This window comes from Salvia hispanica, chromosome 4 (assembly GCF_023119035.1).
Source record: "Salvia hispanica cultivar TCC Black 2014 chromosome 4, UniMelb_Shisp_WGS_1.0, whole genome shotgun sequence".
Classification (NCBI taxonomy): Eukaryota; Viridiplantae; Streptophyta; class Magnoliopsida; order Lamiales; family Lamiaceae; genus Salvia; species Salvia hispanica.
Genome location: NC_062968.1, coordinates 33,608,122 through 33,621,126, shown reverse-complemented (window position 1 = coordinate 33,621,126; position 13,005 = coordinate 33,608,122). Strand labels below are relative to the sequence as shown.

General features: G+C 37.2%; 2 protein-coding genes across 6 annotated transcripts; both read left to right on the top strand.

Annotated features, from left to right (window-relative positions):
• The first annotated feature begins 6,845 nt into the window (after positions 1-6,845).
• On the top strand, positions 6,846-9,259 carry LOC125223333 (ATG8-interacting protein 1-like). 4 transcript variants are annotated; one of them, XM_048126439.1, is made up of 4 exons: positions 6,862-6,962; positions 7,757-8,069; positions 8,205-8,572; positions 8,835-9,259. In XM_048126439.1, exons 2-4 carry the CDS (start codon positions 7,772-7,774, stop codon positions 8,934-8,936), a joined length of 768 nt encoding a protein of 255 aa, XP_047982396.1. In that variant the 5' UTR covers positions 6,862-6,962; positions 7,757-7,771; the 3' UTR covers positions 8,937-9,259. The 4 variants fall into 4 exon arrangements, with proteins under 4 accessions (XP_047982394.1, XP_047982396.1, XP_047982395.1 ...); XM_048126438.1 differs by having other exon boundaries at positions 7,757-8,427; positions 8,512-8,572; XM_048126437.1 differs by having other exon boundaries at positions 6,846-6,962; positions 7,772-8,572.
• A 514-nt stretch (positions 9,260-9,773) lies between these two features.
• Positions 9,774-12,850, top strand: LOC125219378 (origin of replication complex subunit 5-like). 2 transcript variants are annotated; one of them, XM_048121349.1, is made up of 6 exons: positions 9,797-9,897; positions 10,449-10,500; positions 10,641-11,460; positions 11,549-11,956; positions 12,066-12,381; positions 12,480-12,850. In XM_048121349.1, exons 3-6 carry the CDS (start codon positions 10,643-10,645, stop codon positions 12,528-12,530), a joined length of 1,593 nt encoding a protein of 530 aa, XP_047977306.1. In that variant the 5' UTR covers positions 9,797-9,897; positions 10,449-10,500; positions 10,641-10,642; the 3' UTR covers positions 12,531-12,850. The 2 variants fall into 2 exon arrangements, with proteins under 2 accessions (XP_047977307.1, XP_047977306.1); XM_048121350.1 differs by lacking the exon at positions 10,449-10,500 and having other exon boundaries at positions 9,774-9,897; positions 12,480-12,849.
• The last annotated feature ends 155 nt before the right edge of the window (positions 12,851-13,005 follow it).

Genomic DNA, 13,005 nt, shown 5'->3' with positions numbered 1-13,005 from the left:
TTAGGAATCGAATAATGTCGTGGAAATCAAATAATCTCGCTCTTTTGAGTGTTATCAATCACCTAAATATAGGTTCCATTTGTTCAACCCCGGCTCTTTGATAACATTCTTCAGAGTTGCATATCGATCTTTAACAAAGCTTTTCAACATAGATAGCTCATATTGTTTGCAAGTTTTATTCCAGTAGCAGTAGATAAACATCATGATCCAGATATCTTATGCATGAGGATATTAGTAGACTAGCAATGTTACTTCACATTTATGTTTGTCTATAGAAAATACTCACCCAGTTCCCAACCCATAGTAACTCAAGCAAGCTCTTGAAGCAGACCATCTGCTAAACAGCCATGCAAAAGAATATAGCCGAAATCAGTAAGAATCAGGCTACTTTCCCTCACTACCAAATCTCTCACCAGTTGTGCAATTAGAAAATTGAGAACATAAGGGTCCATTCAATCTTAACCTTTCCAAAAAGATCTATTAGTGCATCCCTGTCACTCCCATCCGGCCATCCCATTCTGCCATGATCACGGGTTTTATAGTCGTCCTGTTCTCCATCATTCCGGCATCCGTGAGTCCAATGGCGGAGGGAGGTGGTAACCAGGGGGTTCAAGTGACCCCCCAAATTTTTTTAATTTTTTTTATTTAGTACTATTATGTACTCCCTCCGTCCCAGTTTTATAGTCACATTTTGTCATAAAAGTCCGTCCCACATTTATAGTCACATTTATAGTTTTTCATATTTGACATAAAATTTTACCCCATCATTCACTAAAATTACACTCAAATGTCATTATCAACACAAAAATAAACCAAAACAAAAATAAAAAACCAAAAAGTCAACAAGGGACCCACCTTCAACCAACTCACTTCATTTATTACACACTCCACTATCTCACTTCATTAATTACACACTTCACTTATTCCTTAAAACCCGTGCCCTAACTAAATGTGACTATAAATTTGGGACGGAGGGAGTATATATTTAGAAAATTTTAATTTTATATTAAAATGTACCCATATTCCTATTTGACTACTCCTATTCGACTACTCGTACACCCGAATATAAATTCCTGGATCCGCCACTGTGTGAGTCCCTCTGCAACCTTACGCAAATATATATGGCTAGGTGCCAGGTAAGAAGGCACAATCTGCAAGCCTTGTGTAGTTGTGTTACATCTCCTCTTACTTTTAGAAATTCATTACTCCCTCCGTCCCTCATTAAGAGTCACATTTTTCCGTTTCGGTCCGTCCCCTATTAAGAGTCACACTTCATTTTTACCATAAATAGTAAGTAGGTCCCACATTCCACTAACTCAATTCACTCACATTTTATTATAAAACCAATATAAAAAAATGGGTCCCACATTCCACTAACTTTTTCAATCAACTTTTCTTTACATTTCTTAAAACCCGTGCCCGGTCAAAGAGTATTTTCTACTACATGAAACGTATAGTACCATTTTCATGAGTTCCTATTATCAAAATTTGAATAATATCATAAATGGGGCATTTCAAATTTTAAGCAAGCGACGATAAAAAGAGCTCGAACAATGCTCAAACTTATTCATAAAGAAAACTGTGTGCATCTGATCAACTATTCAAACTTATTCTTTTGACCATCATACTTTAGCAGCCTTAAACAGGTATAATAAAAACAAGTAAATTCGAAAATTTGAAAGAGAACACACACTCGCACACAAAAAACATGTAAATTAGATATATTCAATTTCCACAGAAGCAGATAATTCGATATTGGGGGAAAAATTAGCATCGCTTTCGTGCAATATAACTATACCAAACCCCATAAAACATTGATAACATCAAAAGCAAAATCGAGTGGTCGGAACAAAGTGAATGCGAGTGAAGACCAAAATTCTGAAGCAAGACGCCAATATGATCTCAGTTCAGCAAAACCTTGAAAGCTGAGAGGGAGCTCTCTTCGTAGCTGTCGCAGACCACTCCATCAAAATCCTGTGCATAGAATGAGTCCATGACTGTGTGTGATTTTGAATTGAATTGAATTTTGGATATTTCGATCTAGTGCAATATTTCGATCTATAACCCGCCACACCGGAAAGGCGGCAAGATATAATACAGTCATGTTCAATGGAATTGGGCCTGAAAACAAGACACCTCTAATTGAGCTAAAAAGTGCGGGCCCATACTTGTTAGTTTCACTTTGGATCTAAGTATGCTCCTTCCCAACGAGTCAAAACTTTTTAGCAAGGAAATTAAAAAATCTATACATATATGAAAGGCGAGTTTTGACCTTTTTTAAAAATATATATAAGTTTTGTTCTTATTCTATAATTAGTTACTCTTCTATATATTTTTATATTCTTTAGTATTGATGACTATTGTTGTGTATTAAATTTTTTATGTGAGTGGTATTTTAAAGTGCTTGTGTTGTCCATTAATAAAATATAAAATTATGGTTGCTATTTTGTGGTATTAGAGATAAGAAAGTAGTTATTGGAAGTTTTGAATAATTTCATAAATAATGCAACTTTTGTACAGTTACCGAAAATATGTGTATTCACATGATTGATTTTTAAAGTTGTTTAATTTTATGTTTTGACAATGTACATTTAAATTGTTTTACATGTTTGTGATTTTTAACCCTTGCTTACTGATTTTAAGTAATTAATTCAAAATATAAATTTAATGTGATGGAATTAATTCCATCCGTACATCGTACGGGCGTGACACTAGTTTTAATAAAAAGTAAGGGAGATGAATAACATAGTAACGATAAGAGTGTCCTTAATAATGTGGATACTTTGGTGGACAAACCACTTTTTTATTGTCCACAACCACAAAAAAAATGGCCACAACAATAGTGGACACTCCCAAACCACAAATCACATTATTTAATCAATTATTTGCATATTTTAATTCAGTCTAGAATAAAAAATTATCGGACTATAATAATTAGAAAATGAAATAATAATAAAATAAAATAAAAGAATTGGGACCAAATATTCGTTGTATAAAAGATACGGAAAAATTATACAATGAAAATTTTATAAAAAAAACAATTAAAAAATATCGCCACCGTCTACTCGGTGGCATCATCGGAATCCTCCGCCTCTTCTCCATCACTGCCTTTGCCATCTCCCGTTGTCGGCGCTGCCCCCGCGTCTGCTGCACCACACCACCCTAGCTACTCCCTGATCTTCTACATGAACTCGTAGTATATCGCCTTGGTGACTGGGTCGGTCGCGGTCTCGTAATGAACGGCGTTCTCCTGGTGTTATTTCATCAACTATACATCCAGGTTCCTGTTCAACACCGAGGCCGGAGTGGTGACCACGATTTGCGATCCAGACGTGGCCACGGAGAAGCAGGGGAACCTGCAGCTTTAGCGTCTCAGATAATGAACTGTTGGTCCCGAGGACGTGGGCGCCTGGAGTGTGTGGCGGAGGGCTGGTCCGAACCAGCGTCGTTAAGGTCGATGGAACGTGAGCTGCTACTGCTGCTGCTGTAGTTCTCGGCTTTGTCGAGCCTAGTCCGCTTCGCCCCAGGAGCAAGCTCTTTCGCGCGCAGATGGCCTTGAATTTCGGGCAGTCCTAGAGAACCAAATATTCCTCCCAGTAGCCGAACTTAGGAAACTCTTTGGTGTTGAACATGGAGAATGACAATGCCTTCACGCCGGCTTCGCTGCGGCCACTCTCAGCAGTGCGCTGGTTGTTTTCGTATATGCCCGCGAACCTCTTGACAGCTCTTAGAATCCTCCCCCACTTTTTGTGGATCTGGTCCGGCTCACGCGGGACGGCGCCTCTCGGCTTGAAGTCGTCGTAGGCCACCAGGACGCGCCTCCAGAAGCTTAACTCGGTATGATTGGTGCCAACTGGGGCGTCCGACATGACAGCATCCAAGGCCCTTGCCACAACAATGGACTCCGCTTTGGTGTAGTGCGTGGACCGACGCTGCCGCCGACACCTCCACCGCCCCCGCTGCCGGCGCCTACCCCCTTCCACCGTCACCGCCGCCTCCTCTCCCACCGCCGGCGCCGTCGACATCTCCACTCCGACCGCCGACTCTCGTTGGAACCGGCATGTCCACGCATGCTGGCAGAGTCTCCGGTAGGCCCAGACTCATACCCATCATCTGCTTCAATGTGAATCTATCGTAATCAGACAGAGGAGATTGGGTGGGTTGGGAAGAGTGAGAAGGGGTATCCGGACGCCAATTGGGGACGACCTATATTCCTCTAAAAAGAGGAGGATTGGCCCGATATTGGGGTATATGTTGCCACGACGGGGATGTCGGCGCCCACAACTGGGATGGAGGGGGAGTAGGACTCGATCTCCACGGTTGGGTAGGAGGATAGTTGTCGTATCCCGAGTCTCCGGTGCCGGGGAAATCACTGTCTCCACCGTGCATATTAACGAAAATATAGAGTAAAAAAAGGGGTAGAGAGTGAAATTACGGTATAGATATGTGTGAGGTGAAAAAAATGTGGGAGGGAGTATTTATAAAAAATGAACGAAAATTAAAAAAATAATACTAATTGGGCGGCGCTGTGGCAATAACCCGCAGCGGCTAATACCCCCCTCCCCCGCGCCCCATCCACGCCGACTACTCGGCTGAGGGCTGTCCGCCCCTCCCCGCTCCGGCGCATCCATCCAGCACAATAGGGAGCCGCGACTGCCAGGACTCCTTTATTGAGGACACTCTAAAGAGGGAGTAAAATAGGTGATGGACTAAAATAAAAATGATTGAATATTTTATGTTTTGTTAAAAAATGAAATGACTCAACTTAATTGGGACAGACATCTTAAAATGGAATACGACTCAACTTAGCTATACGGAAAGAGTAGTAATTAGTATGTATTTTTAGGTTTAAAAAGTACTCCTACTAGGGAGTTCTATTTTAGTGGATAAAAATTTCGATTGCAATTCAACTATATTGAGATACGGCAAACATTAGCTAGTATTGCAATTTGCACATATGATACTTCAAAATTAATTGATTACAATAATCAAACGGCGCCTAATCGGCCTTAAGGTTTCTATATTACAAAACTTTATACGTGCGTATTGTTAATGGATTCTATTTGTTTGTTTTCTTTTTGACAATTATTTTACATTATTAAATATGTACGTTATACTTATTTACATTACTGTAACTTTAAAAAATTATTAGAGATGAAGTGAGTCATGCCGATCGTCACAAAGAGAAATAATAAAAGGATACAATGTACGTATTTTCATTGTTATATCATTGTGACCGTTGCACTGATAATATATTAAAATGGCGTAATCTATATTTAACAACAGTAAGGGATAGCAATGTATTTGAGTCCTTTTTTGAAATATTATTTATCTAACAATCATCCTAACCAACCAAATCAATCTTTAATAATCAATGATTATATTATCTTTTGATAATAGTATTATTATTTGAAATATTTTATTTTTTGAATCGCAAACATACTGACTCAATGAGCTTGATCATTATTTTTATCGTAAAAAGATTTTCGCATGCGATACTTTGTTCGGAAAAATCGCAGAAGATAAATTGTATCGTCTCATAGCTCTTGTAGGTTGTAAAGATAGAGTTGTTGCACAAATGGCTACATTCTTGATGATCGATTTGCCGATTTTGTTCAAAAATTATTTCTTCCCATTCATCAAAATTAAAACTTTATGTTATTTTTGAGAAGTGTTGAATCAATAATTGTGAGAGGATTTGTTATCTAAGAGGTGTTAAAATGATGCCACGTATCCAGCAATATTAATAACGCTACACAACAATAGTTGCTGTCTAGCGTATTGGATATTGCTGGCCGAGAAAATTTATCCTAGAGCAGTTTTTATAATTGCCACATGGCAGCTGATTATTTGTCCACATGTACAAACGATTGACTAGGAATAGTGGTATGATGTTATTTTAAGAGGTGTTGTCATTTTAACGCACACATATAAATAAATATATAGAAGTTGTTTGTTGAGCATATGATTAATTCCACCGTCACTTATGATATTTAAAATTTTATTTAAAAATAAATTTTGAAGTAATTTACATATTTAATAAGGACTTTTATATTACTCCTATAATATGTACTATAAAATATGAATAAATTTTGGAACTTTATAATAATTTTTTTAAAAAAGTTGGATTCATTAGGGGCTAAAGCCATTCCCATTTACATGTAGTTCTGCCCATGCTTATGAGAAAGAATGACTTGTTATTTTTATTGATTTATTGGTTTTTATGAGCATGTGAGATATTCCATCCGTCCCAAGATTAGTGACTTGTATTCTTTTTTGGGGTGTCCCACTACAAGTGACCTATTTCTATTTTTAGCAAAAAATCACCTCTCTTACTTTATTCTTCACCTACTTTATTCTATCTCTCTCCTATATTTTTCTCTCTCTCATACTTTACTCTCTCCTCTTTAACTTATTTAAATACTATTCCTTAAATCACGTGCCCAAAAGAAGTAAGTCACTTATCTTGGGACGGAGGGAGTACTATTTGTTAAGTATACAATTCTATCTTTAATTGAGAGAAATAATGACTTGTCATCTAGGTATCTTTTGATTTTCGTAAGCACGTTAGATGTTCGATAAACATAGAATTCCACCAACGTTTATAGTGATCGTTTGATAGAAGAACTCGTGACACATCTCAAATAAGAAATAATAAAATAAAAAAGAAAAAATAAATACTACTCCAAATGATAAAGCTTAAGTAATAGAAAGACAGACATCGTTATTTAAATTTATAAACGCTAGAAATAAAGGATCAACCAGCAAATCATAAACATACATTTACTTTTGATAAAGATTAGAAAATTATTGAATATGATACTTGTCCAAATTAAGAAGACATTAATAAATACACCAAAAGATAAAGCTAAAGTAAAAGGAAGGGGAGTAGAGAGAAAGGCTAAATAGCGCTCTCCCCTATCTTAACATTCACATTTTCCGCTGCAAGTCAGTTATTCGCGGTAAGTGCGACCACTCATCGTGATTGCTTTGTTGGATATATTTGTTACTTGAATTCCCCAGTTGTTTATTTGATGGTTTCCCTATTCAAATTTGGTGTGTGAATTTATTTGAAAGCGCATATTTACATATACATATGCATAGACGACTGATCGCATCGAATTAGCTGTAACTGTTCTTTTTTCTGGAGATCTCATGCTTTTTTTGGTTATATGCTTTGTGTAGCTATTCGTTTCTATCTGAATTTGGTTGGGATGTTTTGGAACTGGATATGTTTTGATTAGGTGGAAAGTTTTAGGGCTTTATGTTTATGAGTGAAGATTTTTCAATAGGAAGAAGGCTTATTCCTTATTAGCTATTAGGTCCTGGCTAATTTTACTTTGAGTAATATGATGCATAGAAAAAAACAAAAACAAAAACTAAGCTAATCTACCATTTATGTGATGGATTGATTAGTTTTATGCTTTTTTGACTATTTTGTCGTTTAAATACTCAATCCTACATTTTATCAATCTATACTCTCACTTAAGTAAACTCTTCATAATAGTTTTATTGTTGAGATGTTGGAAGAACATATCAAAAACTTTATACAGTTATTGGGTCACAGTTAGTTGTTGCTACAATTGATTACATCAAGTTGCATTGGACCATAAGCTGCGTATGGAAATTAAGCTTCACACTGGTCCAATTCGATTAGGGTAGTGCTATTAGAAGGTTCTGTGATGAACTGATATGTTATAGCCTTAAATGTGTTTATTTTACTCAATCCTGATATTTTATGCTGATTTTGTCTTAGTAAATATTTCCTTAGATGTCAGAGAATAACAAGAGAGAGGAGATTTCACAGAAAGGAAATGATTGGGAAGTTGTAGCGCTCACAGAATCTGCATATGCTGCTGCTCCTGGTCCCAAAAACATGCTGGATATTAGTGACAGCAACAATTTAAGTGGGGATGTTGATTCGGAGACTGCTCGTGCCATGTTCATGTCAGGCCACTTTGGACTTTCGCCTAATGTGCACGAGAACTTTCCATTAGAACCTGAATGCAAGGAGAAGTGTTCTGGAGAGGTCCATGACCATGATGTCCATCAAGTTACGGAGCAGCAAGGTAATAAATCAGATTTAAAGCAAGACGATAGTTTGAATATAGAAGGGCTCATTTCTGATGAATTTTCCGGAGTTCCACAATTTGACAAAAAATATGGTTCTGACTTGGGCGACATTGCATCCTCAAAATCGATAGACAAAGAGCAGGGCATGTACGTGACTGGGAAGAACTCTTATAATGATGCTGTTGCAGCTGGCACGCCTCTCATTGCTGATGAGGACATGGGCACTGCTGAAGAATTTGAATCTCCAGATGATGCTGCGAAGTCAAAAGTGCATAAACATGTTGAAGAAGATAAGTTTAGTGAACCGACTGATCTTCCTTGTGACACTTGGTGGAGAATACGTGCTGCTTCCTTGTATGGCCACGCGAAAAATTCAAATCCATATTGGTCTCTCGTTGTTGCTGCAGCTGTTATTGGGCTTGTGATTATTGGTCGCAGGTGGCAGCGTGATAGGCCGCAAGCTTTTCAACTCAAGTCACAATTGACTATAGCCAATAAGGTACTTCACCTTTTGTTGCAAAAGTTTGTGTCTGGTTTTTTCATAAATTTCTATACTTTCACTGGTAAGTAGTAACTGCTCGATCACTGCAGGGGTTTTATGATTGAAAATCGACAATTTTATCACTAATTATATCTGCTATATTACAATCTCTGGTGGTATTGAGTCATTTTAGTTTCACTCTTTGATATACCCCTACTTCAGATTCATTTCTCGTTCCACAATCTTCGTCGCTTTGAAAACTTGCTTCCCTTTTATGCAGGAGGGTCACTGGATCCCTAGTCCTGTGGGACGAGTTAAGGGTGTAAATATAGGGGGTCGACACGGTTCATACATTGGACTGAGCTCCGTGACAGAAGGCTAACTATTGAAAGGAAAGAAAACATAAGTGTCCTGTCCAGTCTACCAAGATTTGTGAACATATTATATCGCGCTTTTTTACTGCATTTGCTCGTGACGAGGTACGTTTGGGTATAAATATGTACTGTAATCGACACTAGGAGCTCATACCTATCATATTGCCCGTGTTTAGTTTGTCTTCAATCGTGCAAACGTATGAACGAGGCATCATAGACGTGGCTTGTTGGAAGCTGGTGATTTGTAACTACTGAGATGTAAATTTATAAACAGTGTGTACGGTGACATGTTTTGTGTTAATGCAAGCTTTGCTGGGATATTGATTATGAATCGTGATGTGAGATTTCATTATTTTAAGCTTGATTTTATTAATCCATAGTCTGATAATACTTGTCATATGGTTATTGTCTTTTTCTTTCTTCTTTCTTCTTTCTTCTTTCTTTTCCATTCATCCTCGTGTCAATGACCAAAACCAATTTTATGCTTTGTGTTTGGGGGATCAATACTACCTTGTGAATGTAATCGAACAATTCCGATTTATTTTGTTATCAAACATTTTATCTTTTCAGTAAAAAGGGCTTTTGAATATATACAATATTTCACTAACTTATTGTAACGCTAAGAATATAAATAATTCGAATATATACTATAGATTTCCCGAATATGTAACTCAGTCGAATATTTATACGTTTGCATATAATGGCCACGAAATGAATAAAATTTATTGTACAATCTATTTTCCATCTAAAATCTAGAGGAAAAATACCACTAACGCATAAAATAGGATAATAGGAATATTACAAAACTGCCATTTCGTTCTCTCCCTCCAAAAAAAACCCTTCATCCCCACTCCCGCGCGCGCTAAAATATTGAATTTGGGCAGCCGTTCTGATTCCTTCCTGCTCCACCAAAATCGAACAACTGTCGTCTGCATTGCCTTCCAAACTCCTAAATCAAACGATAACTCGGTAATTCCTCATTCCAATTTGTTTGCTCGTTTCGATTTTCAATACACGTTCTATGATGTACATCAACTGGTAAACCCTAACGTGCAATTGGATTTTCTGAAATTTTTTTTAAGTTATGTCATATGTTCTGTATTATTCCTTATCATTCAGGTTCTTCAACCTTAGATCTGCCTCTTCCACCACAGTTTGGGTTCATTCGCACATCTGTGTTGGTAATTGCTCGAGTATTAGCCAAAATGTCATAAATAATGATTGATTGGAGTTGATTGTTCAATAAACTGCAAGTTGCAATACTTTGATTTGCTTTTTTCTTCGAGATCAGATGGAAGAATGAATTTATATGTGGAATTTGCATTTTGTTTGAAGGAACATCTGATGCATATAAACTTCTGTTTTTGATATTAATAACTTCCGGACGTGTTATGGTAGTTTTGATAATGCAGTTTTTGAAGTTGAAAATTCAAATTTTAATTGAATCCGTAAATTAAATGATCATGAATTCACATGCCTAAGTTCCGTGTTTCTTATTCAATTCATTTTTCTGTTCAAAGGATAACATGCATAAAACTTGAAAGATCTAAATCACCATTGGCGGCAAATAAAGTAACTATTCTTTCTCTATATAGTATATATGTATAATTTAATAAATGTAAGTTTTGTTCAGTTTAAACAGTACCATTGTGTCGAGCGCAAAGTATTGGTTAAAAAAATGCAAAAAAATATTGATTCTGTCATTGCAACAGAGATGGCCAAAGTTGAAAGTCCACAAGTTAGTAGAAGAACCACAAGAGCATCTCTGAATTCCACACCAAACTCAAAAGCTCCTCAGGAGTATTCGAAGGCTACTAATCCTTCACGGCCATTGACTATCAAAGACCTTGTGTTCTGTGGTGAATCAATAAGCCTTGATGAGTTGATCAATTCTTTTCCAGGAAGAAGAGCACAGATTCTTGAATTGGTCCAGTTTTTGGGCCCTTTGAATTCACCGATGATTCCATTATTTGTCTATGGAGGTGCTTCAACCGGAAAAACAAGCACTGTACTTTATATGTTCAGGCACTTGAAGCGCCCGTTCATTTACTGTAGTTGTGTCTCTTGTTACAGTCCTAGCATACTGTTTGAGTCCATATTGAATCAGATTTTGCTTCATAGGAAGAATGAGAGTGGTGGTTATTTGAGTGCCAAACGGTGTGAAAGACCCTCTGATTTTGTCAATTTACTAGGTGAAGCTTTGACTGCTCTCATAGACAGCCTCAAAGGGAATATGGGAAAATCAAGCCCTAATGGGAGCATGGTTTACTTAGTATTTGATCGTCTAGAGCTCGTAAGGGAATGGGATAAGAGTGATAGTATAATACCCCTCTTGTTTAATTTGTACACCCTTCTTAAAATCCCTGAGGTTGGTCTGATTTTTATCAGTAGAGCTTCTCTTGATACATTTCAGTCGGACACAGGTTTTGTTGAGCCTTTCCCTGTCTATTTTCCTGATTACACGGATGATGATTTGAAACAGATATTCATGAGTAATCAGGCAAATCCAAAGCTATATTCATCTTTTCTACGGTATGTATCACACTTTATATTTTCAGTGCTTAAAGCATACTTCTGGCAGAATTAACTCTATTCCTATCCTTGCTTTATTGTTGGACAGTTCGGTGTTGAGTCAATTCTATAGGATTACAAGACGGGTTGATGAATTATCTACTGCATTTTCTCCATTATTTAAAAAGTATTGTGAACCGCTTGGTGATTTGTTAGCAGTCCCCAATGGAGATATGGAGAGCAAGTTATATAGACATCTTCAACCATTTATCTCATTATACCAGAATGAGACATGTACCATTTCTTCTCAACCGCTGCTTAAAGACAGGAACTTGAGGAAGAGTGTTTTTAAGAAGTCTGGAGTTTGTGAAACTTTAGATGAGATTGATTTCCATATGTCCACTTCTGCCAAATATCTGCTCATCTCAGCCTTTCTTGCTTCACGGAATCCAGCAACCCTTGATGCCTCACTCTTTGATTCAACAGGAGGAACTGACAATCGGAAAAAAAAGCGAAAGTAAGGGATTAAAACAACAATTTCTTTATCATGCAAAGAGTTATTCTAGAATTACAACTGCTCCTGGTTCCTGGATAACAAATTTCTGCACCATAATGTTATATTTCAGGGTCTCTGAAAAATCAGTTGACCAGAAGGAAGCAAAAGAACAAGAAATACTCATGAAAGGACCTGGAACTTTTCCGCTAGAGAGGCTGTTGGCCATACATCAATGCATCGCATCAGTTGGAGAATATTCACTTGATGATGAAGAACTACAAAATGATGGATTGAGAGCTGATGGTTCTGATAGTGGATCAATGTCTGACATTCTCTTGCAATTATCCAGTCTATGTAGTGCCAATTTTATTACCAAAGGTGGAAGCTGCCCACTGGAAGGCTCAACACGGTATCGATCCATAGTGTCTGAAGATATAGTTTTGAAGGTAACAAATTCATCAAATCACACATTTGTATTCTTTTCTGCCTCTCATTTTAAGCAGATACTGTAGTCCGTACTGTGATGTTATTAAATGGTTTACAGGTTGCTAGGAGTCTGAAGTTCCCCTTGTCAAAATACTTGTACAGAAGATAGCAGATTTGAACATTTGACTTCATGGCTGAAGGCAATGATCAATTGGCTTCATACAAATGTATACGTCAAGTGGCTGCTCTCGTCCTTGATCGGCCGAGCCTATGATATAGTTCAGTAATTTAATGTACTTGTTCACTAACTACCATCCTGTTTCTTTCTACTTCTTAATTTATGTTTACAGTTTAAACTTAAGAGTTTCCCTTGACTGTACGCTTATTGTTGTGTTTATGAAATTAACATTTTGCAGTTTCCTTGATCTAACGAGCAAAGTACTTTCTAACATGCTAACAGCCTTTTCCCTAGTCACTCAGAAAGTGATATTTTCGTAACGTATAGTTTGGGATATCGTTTATTGGTTTCTTTACCCGTATTTCTTTTATTGCAGAAGAGAGTTAATACAGCCCCAACCCTCAACCAATGTGATCTCCAAACTTATGACCATCATTTTATGAGGAAGTTTGATACTACTCGAATG

Excerpts from the sequence above, each read along its gene's own strand:
- LOC125219378 (XM_048121349.1), top strand. The coding sequence starts at position 10,643 with ATGGCCAAAGTTGAAAGTCCACAAGTTAGTAGAAGAACCACAAGAGCA. Across the intron at positions 11,461-11,548 it reads CTATATTCATCTTTTCTACG|TTCGGTGTTGAGTCAATTCT; the intron begins GTATGTATCACA and ends ATTGTTGGACAG. Across the intron at positions 11,957-12,065 it reads AATCGGAAAAAAAAGCGAAA|GGTCTCTGAAAAATCAGTTG; the intron begins GTAAGGGATTAA and ends GTTATATTTCAG.
- LOC125223333 (XM_048126437.1), top strand. The coding sequence starts at position 7,772 with ATGTCAGAGAATAACAAGAGAGAGGAGATTTCACAGAAAGGAAATGAT. Across the intron at positions 8,573-8,834 it reads AATTGACTATAGCCAATAAG|GAGGGTCACTGGATCCCTAG; the intron begins GTACTTCACCTT and ends CCTTTTATGCAG.